The sequence below is a fragment of the Humulus lupulus genome, chromosome X, assembly GCF_963169125.1.
Source record: "Humulus lupulus chromosome X, drHumLupu1.1, whole genome shotgun sequence".
Classification (NCBI taxonomy): domain Eukaryota; kingdom Viridiplantae; phylum Streptophyta; class Magnoliopsida; order Rosales; family Cannabaceae; genus Humulus; species Humulus lupulus.
Window position 1 is genome coordinate 215,209,943 of NC_084802.1, and position 24,151 is coordinate 215,234,093.

Sequence of the window (24,151 nt, forward strand, 5' to 3'; positions counted from 1 at the left end):
ATAATTAAATACAAATATGAGTGCAAAATATTTATTTTATTTAATTAACAGTAATCGTTCATGTAGAAATACGCTTTAAGGGCACAAATCCCAGCAATCTCCCACTTGCCCTAAAGCAAATGAGATATGTTGTGTAATCCTAAATTTAAGAAATGACTATAAAAACTCGTAGCAAGCACCGTCTTCATAAAGGGGTCAACATGGTTGTTTGCTGATTCAATTTTCTGAACGATTACATCCCCTCTTTGTACTATCTCTCTTATGAGGTGGTACTTACGCTTTATATGCTTAAATCTCTTATGGGTTCTTTGTTTTCTTGAGTTGGCAACCACTCCATTATTGTCACAGTAGAGTACAATTGGTTTATCCATGTCTGGAACAATTTTCAGATCACCCAAAAATTTCCTAAGCCATACAACCTCCTTAGCTACTTCGCTTGCAGCTACGTATTCTGTTTCCACGGTGGAGTCAACAATGCAAGCTTGCTTTATAATCCTCCATATAATTGTTCCACCCCCAAGTGTGAAAACAAATCCAAACGTAGATTTCCTGGAATCTTTGTTAGATTGGATGTCAGAATCTGTATATCCGACTGAAATCAAATTCTCTCTGTAATATACTAGCATATAGTCTCTTGTTTTCCTTAGATACTTAAGAATGTGTTTGACTGCTGTCAAGTGATCGAATCCTGGATTTGACTGGTACCTACTGACTATACCCATAGCGTAGCAAATGTCAGATTTGATACATAACATTGTAGACATTAAGCTACCTACTACGGAGGAATAGGTCATCTGTCTCATTTCCTCTTCCTCCTGGGGTGTCTTAGGACATTGGTTCATGGAGAGGTGAAAACCATGATGAGATGGGAGGTTTCCCTTCTTGGAATTATGCATCGCATACTTCACAAGTATTTTATCTATATAAGATGCTTGAGATAGTGCCAACAACTTCTTGCGCTCATGAATTAATCGTATCCCAAGAACGTGGTTTGCCTCTCTCAAATATTTCATTTGGAATTGGTTGGCTAGCTACACTTTTATGTTAGATAATTTATTCACATCATTTCCAATGAGTAATGTAACGACCCAAATTCGCTAATAAGGCTTAAGGGCCTTGATTAGTGTGCCGGGAGGGCATAAATGGGATTAGAGTGAATATTATTGACTTAAATGTGTGAATATGTGATTAATGATGATTATATGATAATTAATGATATTATGTGATAATATGAAATATTTATGTGATATATGTGAGAACCATATTATTATGTGGGCAGGTTCATAAAGCGTAACTCGAGACGATCCTAAGGTCAGATAGCGGGAAAAGTCACAACGGGACTTAAGATATGAATTTGGACAAGTCAGGGGTATTTTAGGTATCAGGTAGCGATTTAGAATATCGGGTCATGAAAATAAATATATGGAGATATATTTGAGGTTAGGATGTCTAGGCGGGAATATTGGGGGATTTTACCGTTTTGGCCTCGGGGACGGTTCTGGCACCCCAAGCTTTGGGAATTAACTTAGTGGATAAGGCAAACATAAGGAAACCCTTAGAAGAAATATAAACTGACCTTATTTTCTTTCCTCAGTTTAGTCTTCTCACATAAGAAACACTCAAGGGGAAAACAGAGGAAAATTCTTGAGGAATTGGAGCTATAGATTGCTGGGAACTCAGAGGAATTCAGGGGTAATTTTGAGGCTTAGCTCAGTGAACAATCCAGGACTAAATCAAGACTAAGGTAAGGGTAATCCATGTGTTTTTTGAAGTTTAACCTTGTATATAATCTGGTTATTGAGGTGCTGTCCAATTATTGATTAAGGTGGAATTGAGCTGGGAAAACCTTGGGAATCAGCTGGACTTTGGATAGAAGAAAGGTTATGTTATTAAGGTAAGCTTTACTCCATGAATTAGAGGTTTGAATTTGAGTTCTTGACTGGTTAGTTTTGGGTGTTTATGTCCTTGGGTTTCAGAGATTTAAAAGAAGATTCTAGAGTGTGTTGGGCTGGATTTCTGTTGAAATGTGTAGCATAAATTGTGTAATAAGTTGTGGAAATGTTGGGTGTTGAAGTAGGGAGCTTAAGGGTGGTTTTGGCTGAGGTTTTGAGCTTTAAAATGATGGGTTTTCTGGGCACGAAGGGAAGGGCAGCGACTCTGTTCTAGAGCATTGTGGCCCTAGGTTGAAAATGAGCCAAGGAGGCTCGGTCAGGAGTGAACGCCGGGGTGCCCATGCAAGGGCCGCGGCGCGTGTTTTTGCTAGGTTGACCTTGGTTCGGTTTTGAGGCTAGGGCCGCAGCTAAGCTTCAAGGGCCGCAGCCCTTGGTTGCCCACTTGATCTTTTGGGGTTTTTAAGGACTTAAACCAAGCCTAGGAAGCTCGGGAACCATTCCATCACCGTGCTTGGTGGGATTTGTTTTCCCGGAAGTTAGTTTTGCGACCAGAAACCCTAACTTGAGTTTTAATGAGACCCTATACTTTGGTTGTGACTAGGTGATAAAGGCTTAGGCTCTGGATCGGATCGAGCTTGAGGGCCGTTGCTCATAATCCAAAACCGAAAAGATTAAAGGTAAGAAAACTACACCCGGTTGAATATTTGAGCGGGACTAAGGGCTCCCATGATATATATATATGATTGAAAGAAGGATATTATGCCATGCAAATTGTAAACCAATGGCCTAAGCGTGCCACGGTTAACTTGTGCAATTGGCACGGCTCGGACACTGGTATCCGAGGACAGCTTATTATGCACTGAGCTCGGTTTAAGCGGGCCGGAGTCAGTGGGTTAAACAGGGGGTGCGGCCTAAGGTGTCGGCCCTAGTATTTGTGTGAATTGAATATTGTATTTGGCTATAGATGAGATTGTTGTATTATCTAAGTGTAGGTGAGGTTGTTTGTACTCTGGAGTATGCTATTTGCTATGGATTGAATAATTGACATGCTTACTAGAATACCTGTTAGAGATTGCTATATATTTGTGTATGTCGTTTTCTTGCTGGGCCTCGGCTCACGGGTGTTGCGTGGTACAGGTAAAGGCAAAGGAAAGATCGATCAGCCTTGATTGGAGAGCTCTGTAGGGTGAATGTACATGGAAGGCCGCTCAGCCACCACAGTTGAGGAGGTTACAGGGACAAGAGGACCAGAACCTTGTATTTTTCCTTAGTATGGCTAATGTATACTTTTAACTGTTGAATTTTTCAAACCAGCTTTTAAACACTGATTTTTTGGGGATCCCTTCTGTAAACTGTTTATAATTTATAAAGTGTATCTTTTGAGGCCAAAATGTCTTTTAACCCTAGAACACTTAAACTAATGACACATTTTAAAATTAATGACTTGATTAGCAAGTCTTGCACTTTACAAGTACACAGTGTAGCGGTCTTGGCTATCCAGGGCATTACAAGTAATATATCATCTACGTACAAAACTAGAAAGACCACTCTGTCCTTGTCAATTTGCTTGTATACACAAGACTCATCGATATTTTGATCAAAACCATAAGATTTAACACCTTGGTCAAATCTTATGTTCCATGATCTGGATGCTTGCTTAAGTCCATAAATGGACCTTTGCAGTTTGCAAACATTTTGCTCTTTGCCTTGTTCTATGAAACCCTCTCGTTGTACCATAAAGATACTTTCATCAAGGTGGCCATTCAGAAAAGCCATTTTGATGTCCATTTGCCAAATCTCATAGTCAAAATGATTGGCAATGGATAAGAGGATCCAGTTGGATTTTAGCATGGCCACAGGAGAAAATGTTTCTTCATAATCCACACCATCTTTCTGTGTATAGCTTTTAGCTACTAGCCTCGCTTTGAGAGTCTCTATTTTCCCATCAAGTCATCTCTTTCTCTTGTATATCCATTTTCACCCAATTGGTTTTACATCTTGAGGCAGATCTACAAGTTCCATACCTTCAAGCCATTGTTCCTTATCATGATCATTCATTGCTTGATTGAACGTCAATGGGTCGTCAACATTGTCATCAGATATTGCAACTTGTGTTTCTCTGAATCCAGTGTAACAAACAGGTTCTCTTACAACTCTCCCACTACGATGGACTATAGTAGTATCCTAGTTTGGAATTGTGGCCTATTCTGTCCCAACTTCTCAAGTCGATTATGGTGTGATCTTATCACCAAGTAACTCCTTGAGCAAAACCTTACTTTGAGGTTTGAAGTCCCTCATATAGTCTTCTTCCAGAAAAGTAGCATTTGTCGATACAAATATTTTCTTTTTTATCGAACTATAGAAGTAACCTCCTCTAGTGCCTCTGGGGTATCCAACACATAAACATACTTCAGATCTCGGTTACAACTTCTCAGTCTTATCTTTTAGCACATGTGCTATACATCCCCATATACGCACATGCCTCAGAATAGGTTTGCAAACTGTCCACAATTCTGAGGGTGTCTTAGCTACAGACTTAGATGGAACTAGGTTTAAGATATATGCAGTTTTTTGTAAAGCATATCCCAAAAATAATAGGGGCAACGATGAGTAATTGAACATTGATTTCATCATGTCCAGCAAAGTCCTATTCCTCCTTTATGCAACACCGTTTTATTGCGGAGTACTTAGTGCAAAGAGCTATGAAACAATTCCACGCTTTATCAAGAAATCTTCAAATTTCTTATCTAGGTATTCCCCGCCTCGATTTGATCGTAGCATTTTAAGGGTTTTCCTAACTGATTTTCAGCTTTGGCTTAGAATTCTTTGAACTTTTCAAAGGTTTACAATTTCCTTTGCATTCGGTATATGTAACCGTATCTTGAGTAGTCATCAATGAAGGTTACATAATACTCATAACCACCTCGAGCTTGTACATTCATTGGACCGCAAACGTCTGTGTGAATTAAGTTAAGAGGAACTTTGGCTCTAACACCTTTAGAGGAGAAAGGTCTTTCGGTCATATTTCCTTCTAAACAAGATTCACAAGCTGGTAGATTTTTGACCTTTAACTAACTAAGAGGCCCATCCTTCACTAGTCTTTGAATCCTATTTAAGTTAATATGACCTAGTCTTAGGTGCCAAAGATACGTATCATTTTGGGGTACTATTTTTCGTTTAGGCTTTGGTTGTTTAGATTTAAACATTTCAACATTGAGTAGTGAAGACATTTAAGATCTTATCACATATAGACCTTCCTCTAGATTTCCATTACAAACATGCGAATCATTTCTTGAAATAATAACATAATTATTATTAAAAGAAATAGAATAGCATTTTTCTAAACATTTTGAAACAGAAATTAAATTCCTTTTAAGATTAGGAATAAAATAAATGTCTTTTAGAGATAAAAATTTAATTTCAATAAAATAAATTTTTGCTTCTCCCACTGCTCTGGCTGAAAAAAAAAGCCCCTGTCCCCACTCTCAGTGTGAACTACCTTTCTTGGAGATATCTCTAAGAGCTAAGCATTTGCAAATAAAAAAAAACATGATTAGTAGCTCCTGAATCAACTATCTAGGCATAACAATTATTTTTCACTAAACAAGCCTCAGTGTCTAGTAAATCAGATTTACTTTCCTTCTTGTTCTTTAACTCCTCGAGGTTTCTTTTACAATTCCTCTTACTATACCCATATGTTTGGTAGTGGGAACAATTCCCATTGTAGTAGGAGTGGGCAACTTCTTTGCCCTTGCCTTTATTAATACTAGGTTTCTGAGTTATTGTTGTGAGAATTTTGAACTATGCAAGTATACACAATCGTAACAAGTAATAAAGTGATAAATGAAGTATCGTTCCCAGGAAGACTGCTATCAAATACCAAAAATTAATCTTTAATTCTAATTGATTGACAAATAAGGAATTCCGAATTTATAAAACTAAAGGAATAAAACAATAAAATAGAACAATAGAGAACTCAATGCTAAATTTTAATTCAATGGAATAAGAACTAGGGTTATTAACTTCATCAACTATCCACCTATGCCTCTCTAATGTGAATTTAAGAATTCCTATCTCTATTGTGATAGCGGATTACAATTGTAAATTATATTCTTACTAGGACTTATAATTCTCTACAATAAGCAATCTCCTACATCTCTATGGTAAACTAACATATTGTAGACGTTAAACATGTAATCCCTCAGCTACACAAATCGTACAAGTACTCTCGTCCAATATAAATCTATGATTATTTGACTATAGCATATTTATCCTTCACTTGTTAGATCTCAAGTTAAAATCATATAAGTCATGTAAATGGTGATCAAACATTCACAAGCATTAAATGCAAGTCAAACAATTCACAATATTGATTCATTAAAACCTCATTAAATCACCACAAGGATTCAAGAGAATCCATTAACACCCTAAATAAGAAAATTAGTTCATGATAAACATAATCAAATCCATCAAAGTAAATATAAACATCACTACAAGAGAAAGTAAAAGAAGAAGAAGAAAAAGAATGATAGAACTTGTTGGTCTCCAAGCTTTTGCCTCCACAGAGTGTTTTCCTTCATCCTCTTCTTTGGTTTTTTTTTATTCAGAAATCGTCATAATGTTGCTTAAATAGTAGTTTGTGCTTTGAATGTGAAATTCCACTTTTTTTTATGCATATTGATCGTCTCAGGCACTGCGTCCCCATAAGTTTGCATCACGGCCTGTGTCCACAATTCGAAATAGTCTTCTCTCTGACTTAACCAGTGCCGTAACCCTACTATGCGTGCGCTAGGGCTCTAATTCCTCAATTAATAGTGCCACAGCTCCAAAAGGTTGCGCTGCGACCCTCGTTTGCCCAGAACCTTCAGCTCTGTTTTTCATCGCAGCATCACGACTCTAATGTCCGATTTTCACCAATTTACTTCTTTTCGGGGCCAAACACGGTCTTTTTATCAATTCTTACATAAATCCTGAAATATTAACAAAAAAGGCAACCAAAGCATCATACTGCACAAACATAACTAAATAAGCTAAAAAATTCCCTAAAATTACCCTCTAAAACACTATAAAAACTACTCTATCAAACTCCCCCAAACTTAACTTTTGCTCGTCCTCAAGTAAAACTATTGACATTTCTAAAACAACTAAAAAAAAACATGAATCAAGTTATTACCTAGCAAGCCTCAACCTCAAAAACACCATGCAATACAAGCTCAGAATTTTCAAATATGTTTCATCCAGAATTTCAGTAAAATCAATTCGATAATCAACTTCAATCTTTTCTACGCCAATAAGACTTAACCAATAAATAACACACAATCACAATATCATATACATGTCAAATCTTCCAAATAATTCCATCAAAACCAAATATTTCATATACTTGCATAATACATCAATCTCCCCTAATATGATAACACATGTTCAAGAATCAAAAAGACTTTTTAAGTGTATAACGAAAGGCTTGGGCTCATGTAGGTAAATAAAAAGTCATTTAGGCTCAACCATACCATAAGCATACAACTCAATCAAACAAATCTTTCTCAACTTGAAAACCCACAAACAATCCCAAAATTTCCAAAAATTTCATACTTTGAGAGAATTCATACTTCTGATTTTTTTTCCAATGATATTACATTCCCCAAACTTATTTCTTTATATTCTTATTTGGAGTGTCATTCATTTTCAATATCTTTTCTTTTCTCTCAATTTTTTGATTCTTCTATTGACGCAAATTTCTGAATATAAACTCTATTACAAACCATCCCCGAATAACTTTTCATATGGTCATGGTATATCAAAAGGAAAGATAAATAACAAAGTTTCAATTAGGCTCAAAATAAGTGTAAAACAACAAAAGAATCATGTTAGACTCAAAATTGGGTAACTAGGGATTTAATACATTAAGATTGACTGGAAAGGCTCAATCGTTCCAAAGAATTTCCTAAATCATCTTCCTAAGCATGCATCATTCCAATTTCAGCTCAATCAACAAACTATGCAAGTTCTAGTATATTTTCAAATATCGATCCACAAATCCACAAACCCTCTTAATATGCATATTAAAGGATTGTAATAAATTTAATAATTAAGGCTTTCATGGCATTTAAAACTCAGATCAAAGCTAATCACTACATTAATTTCACCAAGCACATGGATTCACATAGTTCTAAAAACATTCCTCACATCACATGGTTATAAGTATCATCGGTTTCAAAACAATTTGATTCACTAACTAACAACTAAAAACATGGAAAACATGAAAAACAACCAAAAACCAATGAAAAATAAAGAAAACTCTCCCCCAAACTTAAATTACATAATGCCCCCAACGTGTCACGAAAAGAATAAGGAAAGAGGACGTACCAAATCACACACCATATCAGTATGGCGGTTGTTTTTTTTTTCTTCTATTGGGTAGGTGTGCCGCGGCTCATTCCTAGGGCGCTGCAGCTCTTGGGTCTCTCTGAAAATCCCCGAGCCTCTGAATTCTCAAGGGTTACGGCTCAAAATAGGTACGTGTGTATTTTTTTTTTTTATGTTTTTCAAGTTTTCACGATTTCCATGGTTCAAAATTGACAAATTAAAGTCTAAAAATAGAAAAATTGTCCAAACTTAAACAAAATAACAAAACAATAAAAAGATTGGGATGCGTCCCAAGGGCACTGTCGTTAATGTCATTTAGTCGGACTCTGAATTCCTCTTCAATTTCAACTTGGATCAAGTCCACCCCTCACGTCCTTGAGAGCCATAATGTCATGAGTGGACGCTCGTTTCTTGTTATTGCAAATTGGTTGAACTTTCCCACACTCATGTAACATTCGAATCTTCTCACTAAAGAACATTTTTAAACGATGACACACTTTTCGCATACCACTTTTAACCATGGACTTTTGCTTAGAGACTTCCAACTTGTTCTCTCCTCTTTTAACCACATCAACTCTACAACAAGTTGGAATTTTTGTTGCTGCAAAGACATTAAATGTTACCTCCTCTTTTTGCACTCACAACTTCAACTCACCCTTTTTGTACATCGATTAATGCCCTACCAGTAGCCAAGAATGGCCTTCCAAGAATTATTGGAATAATTTCATCTTCCTCCATATCAAGAATAATAAAGTCCACAGGAAAGATGAATTTTTCCACTTTCACCAATACATCCTCAATCACTCCACAATGATGTTTAACTGAACGATCCGCCATTTGTAAGGACATGGTAGTAGGTCGAGCTTCTCCCAATTTCGACTTGTGAAAGATTGATAGAGGCATTAGATTCACACTGGCCCATAAATCACATAAATCCTTTGTCACCATTGAGCCCCCTATAGAGCACATGATATTGAAACTACCAGGATCTTTAAGCTTGGGAGGTAGCTTCTTTTGGAGTATCGCACTGCACTCCTCAGTAAGTGCCACTGTCTCATAATCCCCCAGTTTCCTTTTCTTTGATAGAATTTCTTTCATAAACTTCACATAACTTGACATTTGTTCAAGTGCCTCAGAAAACAAAATATTGATGTGTAGCTTTCGAAAGATATCTAGAAATTTAGAAAACTACTTGTCAAGCTTATTCTTTTGAAGCCTCCAAGGATATGGGATCTTGATACGGTGATCTATGCTTATTTCTAGCTGTTTTTCTAGGTTCTCAATAACCGTTGACCCACTCACTTCCTTCTCCTTATCAACCACTTTTGGCTCTTTTAACTCCTTGCCAGTCCTCAAAGATATTGCACTGCACTGCTCTTTTGGGATTACCTCAGTAGTGCTTGGTAAGTTCCCCTGAGCACGATTTGTCATCAAAGTAGCCAACTGCCTTATTTGAGTCTCCAAACTCTTGATAGATGCTTTTGGTCATGAACTGGTTAAATACATCAGAATGTGCTTCAAGTTGTTTTATGTGTATTGGCTATTGTGGTTGTGGCTATGGAGGTGGGAACTATTGCTGGTTTTGAGGGAAAGGCTCCTGTGTGGCTTGGTTATTCGTCCATGAGAAGTTAGGGTGATTCCTCCACCCTTGGTGGTATGACATCGAAAAGGGGTTCTTGGTTGGCCTTTGAAAATTTCCTATGGCTTGGACTTGTTCCATAGGTATATTATTCATATCCATGGAAAGACACTAATTTAATTGATGGAAACTCCCACATGCCCCACATAAACTCTATACTAACATGGCGTAGGTTGACAGGTTGCTCTGTTGTAACGGTTTCATTAAAGCTGCCACTTGAGCTATAAGCCTGGAAATAACATCCAATTCAATCATACAACCACCTTCTTTGTTTTTCCCCTCTCAGTTGGCCACTGGTAGGTATTCATCGCCATCTTCTCTAACAATTCATAAGCTTCATTAACACTTTTGCTCATGAACGCACCTCCTACTGTATCATCTATTGTGGTACGAGTAGTACTATTCAACCCATTATAAAAGTTGTGGACCAACATCCACTTCTCTATACCATGATGCAGACACTTCCTTAACAACTCTTTGAATCTCTCCCATACATCATACAATGATTCCCTTTCTTTTTGGTAGAAATTATTAATTTCATCAACTTTGCAGCTTTTGCTGGAGGGAAGAACTTTGCTAAGAACTTCTGGGCTAGTTCCTCCCATGTTGTGATAGAATTGGCTTGCAGCAAAATTAGCCAACTTTTTGCTCAGTCTCTTAGAGAAAATTGGAATAATCTCAGTCTGATTGCATCATCACTCACCCCATTCATCTTAAGAGTTGCACACAACTCCAAAAAATTGTCTATGTGCAGATTAGGATATTTAGTAGGCAACCCCCAAACTAAACAGTAGACTGTACCATTTGTAGTATTGTCGGCTTGACCTCAAAATTATTCTAATGCATGAATGCACTTTCGTGACCGTAGGAAGCGCATAATCTCTAAGCGTCCTTGGTCCTTGTTCCACTGGGATCTCTGCTACATTTGAAATATTATTAACATTAGAAGCATTATTTGTTGCATTCCCTTGATTCTCAGCCATGGCAAAGTCCAACCTTCTCTTAATCTTTCAGTTTTGTCTACAAGTTGTTTCAATTTCAAGATCTATCGATATTAATTCCTTTTGTCTACTTTGTTGCATATACCAATATTTCTTGAAAGAAGAATATCAAACACAAACCAAATAAGTACTAAGATAAAAACAAATTTAGAATAAAAATAAACTATATTGATATTACAAATACAGTCCCAGGCAACAGTGCCAAAAACTTGTTGTGGGAATTTTGAACTATGCAAGTATACACAGTCGTAACAAGTAATACAGCGATAAATCAAGTATCGTTCCCACGAAGACTATTATTAACTACCAACAATTAATCTTTAATTATAATTGATTGACAAATAATGAATTCGAATTTATAAAACTAAAGGAATAAAATAATAAAATAGAACAACATATAACTCAGTACTAAATATTAATTCAATGGAATAAGAATTATGGTTATTAACTTCATCAACTATCCACCTATGCCTCTCTAATGTGAATTTAAGAATTTCTATCTTTATTGTGATAGCGGATTACAATTGTAAATTATATTCTTACTAGGACTTATAATTCTCTACAATAAGAAATCTTCTTCATCTCTGCGGCAAACCAACATATTGCAGACATTAAACACGTAATCCCTTAGCTACACAAATCATACAAGTACTCTCATCCAATATAAATCTATGATTATTTTATTATATCATATTTATCCTTCACTTGTCCGACAACTTTATTATATTTATAAAATTTACATGGGATAGCATTTAGATAAACAAAACATTATTTCTAATCATTGTTCTCGAAAGAAGTCGACATAAGCGAAAAAATTAAACTTTTGACTCAAGCCATTAGATAACTTAACCTGGTAGGTTAAGCAGGCCGAACATGTATGCATCGCTGCCAAGCTCTCCAACACATGGCTCATCTACCTTCCTTTTTCCCTTACCTGAACCATAGAACACCAGTGAGCCAAGGCCTAGCAAGAAAATCCCAACATGGCATAAATAATAATTTCAACATGCATATATAACAATTCACGTGATTCATAAACTATAAATACATATATTTCAACCATATAAGCTAAACAATTAAACACGACCTATGCCAAGTGAGTGCGTAATTGAGCACAACACTTATGACCTATGCCGAAGGAGTGTGTACTGCACTCCCATAATGGCCATGCCATCTCGGCCTACATTCCACGTGATTATAACCGAATACGGTCTATGTCGATCAATTACAAATCAACTCAATATAAACAAGCATAATAAACAGAGATATGCAGTAAGGGTATAGAACCCTAATTCAATTCTCAATTATAGGGTCATAACCATTTACATATTTAATAGGGACAATACTTGCTCTATGTGCAATGCCTACTTTCTTACATTGTGTCCAGTGACAGAAACGAGACGACCTTGAGTGCGATCCCCTTTCAAGCCTTTCAGAACCGTAGTCACAACAATTACCATACGCCCATTAGAAATTAAAGGTAATTATGGCCTCAAGAGTCAAACCCTAAATATTGGGACATATAAACCCATTTAACATGCTAGTGGAATCATCCCTCAAACACTTAGATGGGTCCCCAAAATAGATTCTAGAAATCTTATACGAAACTACTTAAAACTAGAGAAATATAATTTCGGGGCACCTGGCGCAGTCGCACCAGACCTTGGGCGCAGTCATGCCCACTGAAATATTTGAGGTTCTGGGGCACTGGTGCGGTCACACTAGTGATCTAAAAATGCGAATCGTACCCAGAAATTCCAGAACTTCCCTACGATTTTCTTAACTCCAAATCGACCCAAACTTGACCCCAAAACACATAAAACAACATATACACTATCTTGGTACCCTCAAAACACTTAAATTTCAAATTATAACAAGAATCAAGAACTTAGGTAAAAAAATCCAAAATTCCAAAACTAAACAAATTTCTGGTTTTTGATTCAATTCCAAAGCTTAAATCAGTTGCTCAATACATTTCTACCACCCACAAATCCATCTAACAACCTAGGATCACCAAATTTTCAAAAATTAAATAAACCCCTAAATTCCATTCATGAACAATTGAAGAACAATTGATTCCTTTGGAAAAGGATGGAGCTAGTAGCTACATATCCCATTCAATAAGCTTAAATTCCTCTAAAAATCTTGATGCAATTCAAGAAATTGCTCTAAGCTTGAGAGCTTTTGATTTGAAAATTAATAGGAAAATGAAGAGAATAGAAAGAATGAGAGAGGAGAGAAAACGTGAAAGAGAAAGGAAGTAAAAGAAATCATTAAATTTTCTCTATTCTTATAACCAAATTACTAAAATACCCCTCTTATTTAATTGTCCACTTAACTAACTCCAAGGGCATTTTGGTAATCTTACCCCTATTTCTAATTAACCCATTAATCTACAATTATTCCACTAGTGAAATTCAAACATAAAAATTCTACCAACTAATTTTATTCAACCAATATCCATAAATTGTAAAAATTCCAAAAATACCCCTAGACTCAACCCGAGTTGTGTATTTTTCCTATTGCGACATTTTCGCTATTTCTGCTTGAAAGGATCCACTCTTGCCGAAAATGACATATTTCTACATAATAATATGGACACAATGCACAGAGCACGTAAAATTTACAAATATACCATCAACATGTCAAAATTATAAAAACGCTCTCTTTTATCAAAAGCGGGTCAATAAATATATTTTATGCACATAATCAAGCATATTCAATTATATAATAATATAATTCACAATTAATTCCACTCATATCCTCCAGACATGCTATTAAGGTACTAAACCTCATTACGAGTTTCAGACGTTACAACTAGGTTTTCCGAACCACGTAAAAAATATTTGGTGTTGATTTTTTATACTCAATTTTTTTATTTTTGTAATAATTTATTCAGACAACTTGCTTAGTTGTTAGATCGGATCCTATTTCTATCAAAATAACTCAATTACTATTCTGGAATCTATTAAGTTTCTTAATTTAATAACTTAGTAATAATTAAAAATAGAATTTCTTGTATAACCAAAAAAGAGAAAGAGATAAAGTAGGACAGACCTGGATTCATATATAGGAACGACATTTGAAATGTTAATATCTCAAAATTTTCAAATATTATTGAAATGGGTCGATCTGAAGTGGGTGAAATCTATATATCGAAAATAAAAATATAACATATATATATATATATATAAACAATTCAAATCATGTTATAAATATTATATATATATATACATGGATGTTCATAACAATGGAGAATCCCCTTAGTCAAATACCAAAATAATGGAGAATCACCAAGTTACCCAAAGTTAAATATTATCATTAATTTTTTATTGTATTTATGTTAGTTACTTGATTTTCCAATATCATATCTCTATGCATAAATAGGGTTCCATCCCCATTGAAATAAAACACAACAGTTTCACTCTCTCTATTACTTCTGTCTATTTATTTTTGAAAACGCCCTATCTTGTCTAACTTTGCAAAAATATCATTTTGATGCTTATTTAGAAAAATTCCAATAATTATCCAAAAATTTTAGTGGGGCCTTATTAAAATAATGCAATATGGGCCCATTGGTTTAAAAACAAAATAAAGTGTCTTTATGCAGTTCATAAGAAAAAATAGCACAATCCTGTTGAAATTAAAGTAAACATGATAAATCTCAAATATGGCTCTTTGGCGTTCTTGGAATTTTCCCGTCCACAGGCTCCCCACAACATACGTACTTAACTTTGGAAATTCCCAGCTCACCATGCGTGCCAAATGGATCCTAACGTCTACCTGAAAGGGGGCGAGTAAGGGGTGAGCTAAAAGGCCAGTAAGAAAGTACAAACAGATACAAATATCGAGGAAAATAACACAAACCTATTCTCAACATCTTTAACATTATATGAAATATAACACAAGCATTCCATTATAAATATGAACTTTATCTGAAACAATCATTAGCAAATAAAGTAATTAATATGTGAGGAAACAAGGAAACATTACCCTAGAAATTGATCATCCTCTGCCCACTTGGGGCCTCTTGGCGCATCCGCCCTCATAGTTATGTCAAACCTTAGTAACTCATTTATTGTGTTGCATTCAGCACGCTAACAATGCTCTTTTCTCTTTGTTGTGTCGTGTACATAATGCTAACAACACTCTGTTCTCTTTGTTGTGTCGCGTACATAAAGCTAACAACACTATGTTCTCTTTGTTACAATCATACAACAGATCAACAAAAATATCATAACAACTTATCTCAAGATTTCAGTTTAACTTTAAACATCCAAGACAAAACTCATAGAAATTTAGCTAACTTCCTCACCTCAAGGCCAAGCAATATTAAGAGCGGGACAACTTCTCAACGAGCCTAGAACAACAATCAAACATTTGTCTTAATATCATGTAAAATACACATCAACCCATCAAGCATATCCTACGTCTGCATGGGTCATGCACACGTAGCACCTATCTCATACAAGTTGCACCTCTTTCTAAACTCTAGCATATTCCATAAATCAAAACATGCTTGCAAGTCTCACATAGAATCACAAAAAAAAATCATTTTAATCATTAATCATTAATGATCATCAATCACGAACCTCAGACTTACTCAAATAACATTTAATTATACGTAAAAATAAACTTGCATGTAACATGCATACGTGACACTACACCAAACACCCATTACCATAACACATCATTATAATAGAATTTAAAAAGAGTTATTGTAGGTGAAAAAAATTTCAGGCGGTAAGTTAAAATAAAGTACCGCCAAATGACTTAAGTTTTTTCAACCCGTGTACCCATTTCCTCTTCAGTCTTTCCCTTCCTGGTCTCTCAGTCCCTTCCTGGTCCCTTCAATCTTCAATATTTCTTCAGTATTTCCCTTCCTGGTCCCTTCTTGGTCTATCTCTCTCGGTCTTTCCCATAGACCTCTCTCGGTCTTTCCCGTAGCTTGCTCTTGCAGGTCAGCCCTCTTCGATTAGTTCTTTTTTGTTTTGTTTTTGTTATTGCAGTGTGGGTTTTGTGTAGATTGTTGCTCTGTTTTATCGAACATTTGTTTCTAATCTGCATTTATTCTGGCAATGAAGTTCATCGTTAGAGCCTCTTTTTGTCTTTGTACCAAGTTCTCCTTTGCCATGGAGATGAGATGGAAGAAGATGGAAGAAGAAGAAGAATATGAGTAATGGAGCGACGATTCCTGATTCCTGATTTGTGAATTTGTGAATCTCAATCATGACGATTCCTGATTCGGGATTCGTGATTGCTAATGGAGCGAGTTGCTTGCCGCTTCCCCCGGACGAAGAGAGTCGGATTATTAGAGAGCTTGCCAACCCATCTGAGAATAATTTGAAGGAAGGCAATTTGTACTACGTTATTTCAAATAGGTAGATTTCTTTTTTCCACTTTGCGTTCTTAATGCTTGGTTTCGAATTTCTGGATGTACTTATGATTGTTTTCTTTAATTAATTGTTCATATGGAAACAAAGTATGCTTATATTGCCCCATTAGATGCTAAACTTATATAATTGATTTTTTTTTTTTTAATTAAGTTCAAAACATCTGATGAGTGCACTAGGTTTTGCAAGCCCAGTCTTCTAGTTACTCGTTGTTATATTTCTTTCTTTTTGGGCAATAGTTTCAAGATGGACATGTATTATTTGTGGGCTATTGGATGTTTGGCTAGGTTTTTGAATATTTTGTGGCTCTCAGAGCCTAGTTTAACTAAAAAGCCTGGTATCTTTCTTTGCTTGGTGCAAGTAAAGAATTTTATAAAATTTTGCTTTATGTGAAGTGAAGGCAATATATGTTATGTTCTTATTTATTGGGTTATCCTGGTTTTCGTACATGTGGGTGTACCATCTAGAATAACTCTATGAAATTCTAATTGTTGACTATATTAAAAATTGAGTTTTTTTTCTTTGGGCCAAATTAACAAGGTAAAAAAGTGAAATTAGCAAAATGAACTCGTTGGTTTTACATTGAGCAACCATAATAGCTGGTCAGTGTAATAGAATATGCTTGCTTAGCCACCACAAAAGTTATTTTGCAAATAATTTTTGAAGAGTCATTTCTAAGAATGACTCTTAAATTTTTTTATCAGTAAACCAAGTTTAAAAAATATTATTTGCATAATAATTTCATAGTTTTTCAGTGTCCATAAATTTATACTAAGCAATCATCATGGTCATTTGAGCAACCATAATTTATGCTGAGCGATCATCATGGTTGCTTAGTGCAAAATGAGTGAGATTATTTTGCTAAGTTCTAACTTTAATTTGGTTATTTTAGCAAATATCTTGCTCCTTGCATGCCGATTATTCTGCTTTTGAACCTCTGGTAAAGCAATAGACAATTCTTGTTTATGTTCTATTAGTAAAAAAAACCAATGGAAGAACTCTGATTAGGAAAATTAATCCGGTATCTTCTCCATGGATTTATCACTTTATTTAAAATAAAGGTAAATGCTTCTTATATAAAATTAAAAAGTGTAGAATGCTTAGATGATTGGCAAGTACAGTTACTAGTGCATGTATTGGGCTGGCGTCACTCATTTTTTTTAGTAGATCTCATTTGGCCATTAATATTGTTTTTTTTTTTGCACAGATGGTTTTCAAGCTGGCAGAGATATACGAAGCAAGGCGTGGCTGAATCTTTGGTTGATGAGCAGTCTTCTGGATCTCAAAATATGGATGTTATTACTTTAAAGAGTGCAAATAGACCCGGGCAGATTGATAATTCTGATATAGTTCTAAATAACAAAGATAGTGATGGTGATGAACTAGAGCTTCGTAGAATGTTGGAGGAAGGACGTGACTATGTTCTAGTTTCCCATCAAGTTTGGGAAAGACTATTGTCTTGGTATATTTATATATTTCTCTTCCTTTTTTTTTTGGCCCCTATTTTCTTTATGGTGTGTCTTTTTGTTGTCATATATTATCTTTGTTGTTACATATATATTTAGCTAATCTGTTACTTTATGTTGGTCTAAGGTAGTTTAATCAGGGAGCCCCCTTTTTTGTGATCTTTTTGGGGTTTAGTGTTGGTAGAATGAGGTTGATTTTTAGAGTTGCATCAAGTAGTAATAGGTAATGACTAGTGTGCACCACTTATTTTTATTTTTTGTGCTTTAAATCATCAGGTACAAAGGAGGACCAGCATTACCAAGAAAATTGATATCTCAGGGTACTTTTCACAAGAATTTTCTTGTAGAGGTTTACCCGCTTTGTCTTAAGTTGATTGATTCTAGGGACCAAAACCAATCAGTATCAGTATTAAGATTAAGCAAAAAGGTAATTTTTTTTAGTGATTTTCACTCAACTATAATCATTAATCACTAGTGCTTCCAGTGATTTTTTTTCCTAATGTCCGATCTTTTGCAAGCGCACACATTGCACTTCCTGGTTTCTACCTGTCTATTGTTTTTACATTTTTCCCTGTTTGTTTGATGTCAATGCTATGGCTACAATTTACACTATGTTTGGTAGTGAAGAAAAGAGAGGAAAGAAAGTATATGTGAGAAAAGTGGAAAGAAAATAGTAATACAAGTATATGTTTGGTAGAGCTTCTATTTGGTTTAAAGGTCTCTGAGATTTCCTGCAATGAGAATGTTTTAACATGTTTTATTTTTTCAGGCCTCTACAATGGAGTTTTATGAGAGGGTGTGTAGCCTTCGTGGAGTAGAAAAGGTTCTTTTTATTTTGTTGTTATTGTTGTATGGTTTTGTTTATTTAATTTAAAAGTAATTTTTTTTAACTGTAGTCTTTCTTTAAATGTCAGGTACTAATTTGGGACTATTTCAATAAACGGCGAACTCAAGGCTGAGTAACTCAAACCAAACTTTGGAGGAGGCAAACTTGCAGATGGATCAAGAAGTGAGTAATTGATAATGCTGAAGATTATTTAAATCATGGATTCGAATCATAACATTTCTTTGATTTATTTTTCCCCGCACTTGGTTCCCTCTTTCTGTCATGGAGACTTTTCCTTCTTATTCATGCACTTTTTTTTGTTCAAACTAATTAAGAAGTTATCACTAAGGTTACCCTAAACTGAAATTTGGTTGTCATTGTTGAGTATTAATGTAATAAGTGCTATGAAAATCTGGCTTTTGTTGTATTATACATGTTAATTTAGTTAGCCATTCACATTCCTCAAGTATGGTGACAGTATCACCAGCTACCCAGCAAAAAGAATTGTCTCTGACTGTGTAACGCCCTGGATAGCCAAGACCGTTACACTGTGTGTTTATAAAGTGCCAGACTTGCTAATCAAGTCATTAAAGTAAAAGCGTGTTACTGAAATAGAAGAGGAACTAGGGTTAAAAGTGTTTTGGTCTCAAAAGTACGTTTTCATTACTAAACATTGTTTACGTACATGGGATCCCCAAAACTTGTAGTTTAAAAGCCATTTACAAAAGTTACAACGTTTAGTTACATCAACTGGCCATACTAAGGCAAAAGCGAGCTGTTAGGTAATCTCTGCCCTGACACACTTCTCGATCGTGGTGATCGAACGGCTGGCTATGCACAATTCACCTCGGAGCTCTCCACCTCAGGCCTGGTCCAGCTTGCCCTTGCCCTTACCTGCACCACGAAGCACCCGTGAGCCAAGGCCCAGCAAGAAAACATAGAAACAACAGAGCATGAACAACTAGCAACAAATGAATTACACATATAACATCTCATCAAATACATAATGCACAGACGATAACCAGGGCTAGCGCTCACAGGCAGCTCCCTCTGTTATCCTTTTGTTTCCGGCACTCAACGGCCAATTCGCGCTCCGTGCGCTAAACTCATGAGCGGTACTCTTAGACCGCTTATACGTGTCCCTTGGCATAATACCAACGATGACACAATACAACTTTCGGGAGCACTTAGTCCCATACACAACCATACATTCGGGTGCAGCTTTCTTACCTTTCAATTCAATAGCTTTAATCCTTCGACACCTTGAGCACGATCCCACTCGAGCCCTAGCGCTCACCTAAACACAATCATGGCCAAAGTCAACATCAACCCTTAAGTTCAAAACCTAGCCCCGGGGCCAAACCCGAGCCCCCGGGATGACCTAGTTCCACCAAACAAGGTGGTGGAACCAAACCCCAAACCTTAGGTCAAAAACCCTTGCAAATTACCCTAAAATCCCCTTTAGAAGGCAGGGTAGCGCTACAGCGCTCTTGGGAGGGCGCTATAGCTCTACAGACAGAAGCCAAAACCCTTCCAGCAAAATGGCCTAGCGCTACAGCGCCCAAAGGCTAGCGCTGTAGCGCTAGTCACAGACAGCCCAACACCCAAAATTTCCCTTATGCGATTTTCTCAAGCCAACCTCAACCAAACCTCTTCCAACTCTTACCCAAACTTAAAAACAACCTCATGACCACACTCCACTCATCCCAAACACCCTAACCATCTAAAATCCAAGCACATGCAATCACAAACTCAAAATTCACCATAGCCACCTCCAAACTCTAAAACCCAACATAAACCAGCTGAACATCAGAACTAAAGCTTAGAATTCATACCTTTGATAGAATTTCGCCCACAAGCTATCCCTAGGCTCCCTTGGCTTGCTACTCCTCAGCCCTAAGCCTGAATTCCCCAAAGTTCCATTCAATTCAATTCAAGCACCACAACTTAAAAACCAGAAACAGAAATGGATGAACTCTAGAACCTTACCTCAAGTGTTGGTGAAACCCTGCTAAACCTCTGTCAATTCCTTAGTCTTAGGTCAAGATCCTTGATGTTTAGTTATCCCAGCTCTCCTCTAAGCTTTACTCCAGAAATTCTCAAGAAACAGATGAAGGAAAGTGTAAACCGACTTTAGAGAAACTCTCTCTGTTTTCCCTCTTCCTTTTCCCTTCTTTTTCAGACTTCCTTGATATTCTATAAATTCCACTAATTTAAAACCTCAGTAATACCCATCCTTAAGTGTCCAATGACCTTTATGCCCTCCCAATTAACTCTAATCCTTTAGTCCACTTAAGGACATTTTAGTCATTTTACCTAATTCCCGCTACTTCCTCGAATGTCTCTATTATTTCCCGCTTAATTCCCGATACCTAATTAATCACCAATAGCATTCCTCAATGTTACAATAATCTCCAGCTCATCCACTAAATTCCCATTTACACCCGTGAGCTCACCCCGAGCCGGGTATAAATCCCCGCTATGACTTTTCCGCTACTTAGCTCACTAGGATCGTCTCGAGTCACAGATCGCAGATATATCCACATAATAATGTGGTCTCAACAATTATCACATATATCAAAGCAGTTATGCCCTTAATGGCCAAAATTACGATTATGCCCTTTTACCCTATTCTGGGCCTACATGCATACAAACACGCATAGTCATGCATCTCAAGTACTCAAGTAATCATATAACATGCTTTAAATCATAATTATACATCTTAATCACTAAAATCACACGTAATCTCCATTATGCCCTCCAGGCATGCTAATCAAGGCCCTTAAGCCTTATTAGCGAATTTGGGTCGTTACAACTATCCCCTCCTAATAAGAATTTCGTCCTCGAAATTTACCTGAACAACTCGGGATACTGATCCCGCATCGCTGTCTCATGCTCCCAGGTCGCCTCCTCGACCTTAGCATTCCTCCATAGTATTTTAACCAGAGGGATCGTCTTATTCCGCAATACTTTATCTTTCCGATCCAAGATCTGAACCGGTTGCTCTTCATAAGCCAAATCTGCCTGTAACTCCAAATCTTCATGCCTCAACACATGAGTCACATCTGAGACATATTTCCGAAGCATGGAGACATGGAACACGTCATGAACTCCAGACAATGATGGTGGCAAAGCTAACCTGTAAGCCACCTGACCAATCCTTTCCAGGATCTCGAATGGTCCAATGAACCTAGGGCTTAGCTTGCCCTTCTTACCAAATCTCCTCACCCCTCGCAGAGGTGAAACTCGAAGAAAGACGTGATCACCAACCTGAAACTCCACGTCTCTGCGCTTAGGATCAGCGTAGCTTTTCTGTCTACTCTGTGAAGCGAGCATTTTAGCCCGAATCTTCTCTATGGCCTCACTTGTCTTCTGAACCATATCTGGCCCCAAATATCTCCTCTCACCCATCTCATCCCAATGAATGGGTGATCTACACTTTCTCCCATATAACATCTCATAGGGAGCCACTCCAGTTGTTGACTGATAACTATTATTGTACGAGAACTCAATCAACGGAAGGTACTTACTCCATGAACCCTCAAAATCAATCACACAGGCTCTGAGCATATCCTCCAATACCTGAATCGTCCTCTCAGACTGTCCATCAGTCTGAGGATGAAAAGCTGTACTAAACTTCAACTGAGTCCCCAAAGCTTTCTGCAGACCTCCCCAAAACTTGGAAGTGAAGATAGGATCTCGGTCTGACACAATCGACTTAGGAACCCCATGGAGACGTACGATCTCTTTCACGTACAACTCAGCGTACTGATCCACAGTATAAGTTGACCTCACTGGAAGGAAATGGGCTGACTTGGTGTATCTATCCACTATAACCCATATTGAATCATGAAACCCTACTGTCCGGGGTAGACCTCCTACAAAATCCATAGTAATATCCTCCCATTTCCACTCAGGGATACCCAAAGGTTGAAGCAACCCCGCTGGTCGCTGGTGCTCAGCTTTCACCTGTTGACAGGTTAAACATCTGGCAACGTACTCCACTACATCCTTCTTCATCCCGGGCCACCAATACAAAGTCCGTAAATCCTGATACATCTTCGTGGTACCCGGATGAAGTGAGTACGGCGTCGTATGAGACTCATATAATATTTCTCGTCTAATCCCCTCGTCAGCTGGAACACAAATCCGCCCCTGATACCGAAGTAAGCCAACCTCTGAAACAGAATAGTCCTTAGCTATTCCTGCTAAAACATCCTCTCTAACTCCCTGTAGCTGAGCGTCTGCCAACTGCCCCTCTCTGATCCGCTCTAGCAAGGTCGACTGTAGAGTAATGTTGGCCAACTGGCCCACTACCAATTCTATCCCCGCTCTAACCATCTCATCAGCTAACTCCCTTGAGATCTGAACGGAGCTATACAACTGACCTGGACCTCGGCGGCTCAATGCATCAGCCACCACATTGGCTTTTCCTGGATGGTAAAGAATATCACAATCATAATCTTTCACCAACTCCAACCAACGCCTCTGTCTCATATTCAGGTCCTTCTGCGTAAAGAAATATTTCAGGCTCTTATGGTCAGTGTACACCTCGCACTTCTCCCCATAAAGATAATGCCGCCAAATCTTCAGAGCAAAAACCACTGCTGCCAGCTCCAAATCATGAGTAGGATACCGCTGTTCATACTCCTTCAGCTGTCGTGATGCATAAGCTATCACCTTCTCATTCTGCATCAGCACACAGCCTAAACCCAACCTTGACGCATCACAGTATACCACAAACTTCCCTTCCCCCGAAGGCAAACTCAACACTGGCGCTGTAATAAGTCGTCGCTTCAACTCCTGGAAACTGCCCTCACACTTGTCTGACCAAATGAACTTTAGATTCTTTCTTGTCAATTCTGTCATCGGTGCTGCTATCTTCGAGAAGCCCTCTACGAACCGCCTGTAGTAGCCTGCCAAACCAAGGAAACTTCGCACTTCTGAGGCGTTCCTTGGCCTCGGCCAATCTCTAACTGCTTCTATCTTAGAAGGATCCACTTTAATCCCATCTGCACCTACAATGTGTCCAAGGAATGTCACTTCAGGTAACCAGAACTCGCACTTCTTAAACTTAGCATATAACTGATGCTCCCTCAACCTCTGAAGAACCAGTCGAAGATGAAACTCGTGCTCTGCCTCTGAACTGGAGTACACCAGGATGTCATCGATGAAGACTATAACAAACTGATCTAGAAAATCTTTGAATACCCTGTTCATTAAGTCCATAAAAGCTGCTGGGGCATTGGTCAACCCAAAAGACATGACCAAGAACTCATAATGCCCATACCGCGTCCGGAAAGCTGTCTTAGGTATATCCTCATCCTTGATCCTCAGCTGGTGATAACCAGATCGAAGATCAATCTTTGAAAACACCATCTTACCCTGCAACTGATCGAACAAGTCATCAATCCTCGGTAGGGGATACTTATTCTTAATAGTTAACTTATTCAGTTCCCGATAGTCAATACACATTCTCAGAGTCCCATCCTTCTTCTTAACAAATAAAACTGGAGCACCCCATGGCGAATAACTAGGTCTGATGAACCCTATACCCAGAAGTTCCTG

The 24,151-nt window shown here is 37.4% G+C and overlaps 1 protein-coding gene across 1 annotated transcript; it reads left to right on the forward strand.

The window, feature by feature from the left end:
- The first annotated feature begins 16,127 nt into the window (after positions 1 to 16,127).
- On the forward strand, positions 16,128 to 18,264 carry LOC133806753 (ubiquitin carboxyl-terminal hydrolase 10-like). Its single transcript, XM_062244842.1, has 3 exons — positions 16,128 to 16,279; positions 17,499 to 17,753; positions 18,034 to 18,264. Exons 1-3 carry the CDS (start codon positions 16,128 to 16,130, stop codon positions 18,230 to 18,232), a joined length of 606 nt encoding a protein of 201 aa, XP_062100826.1. The 3' UTR covers positions 18,233 to 18,264.
- Positions 18,265 to 24,151: the final 5,887 nt, after the last annotated feature.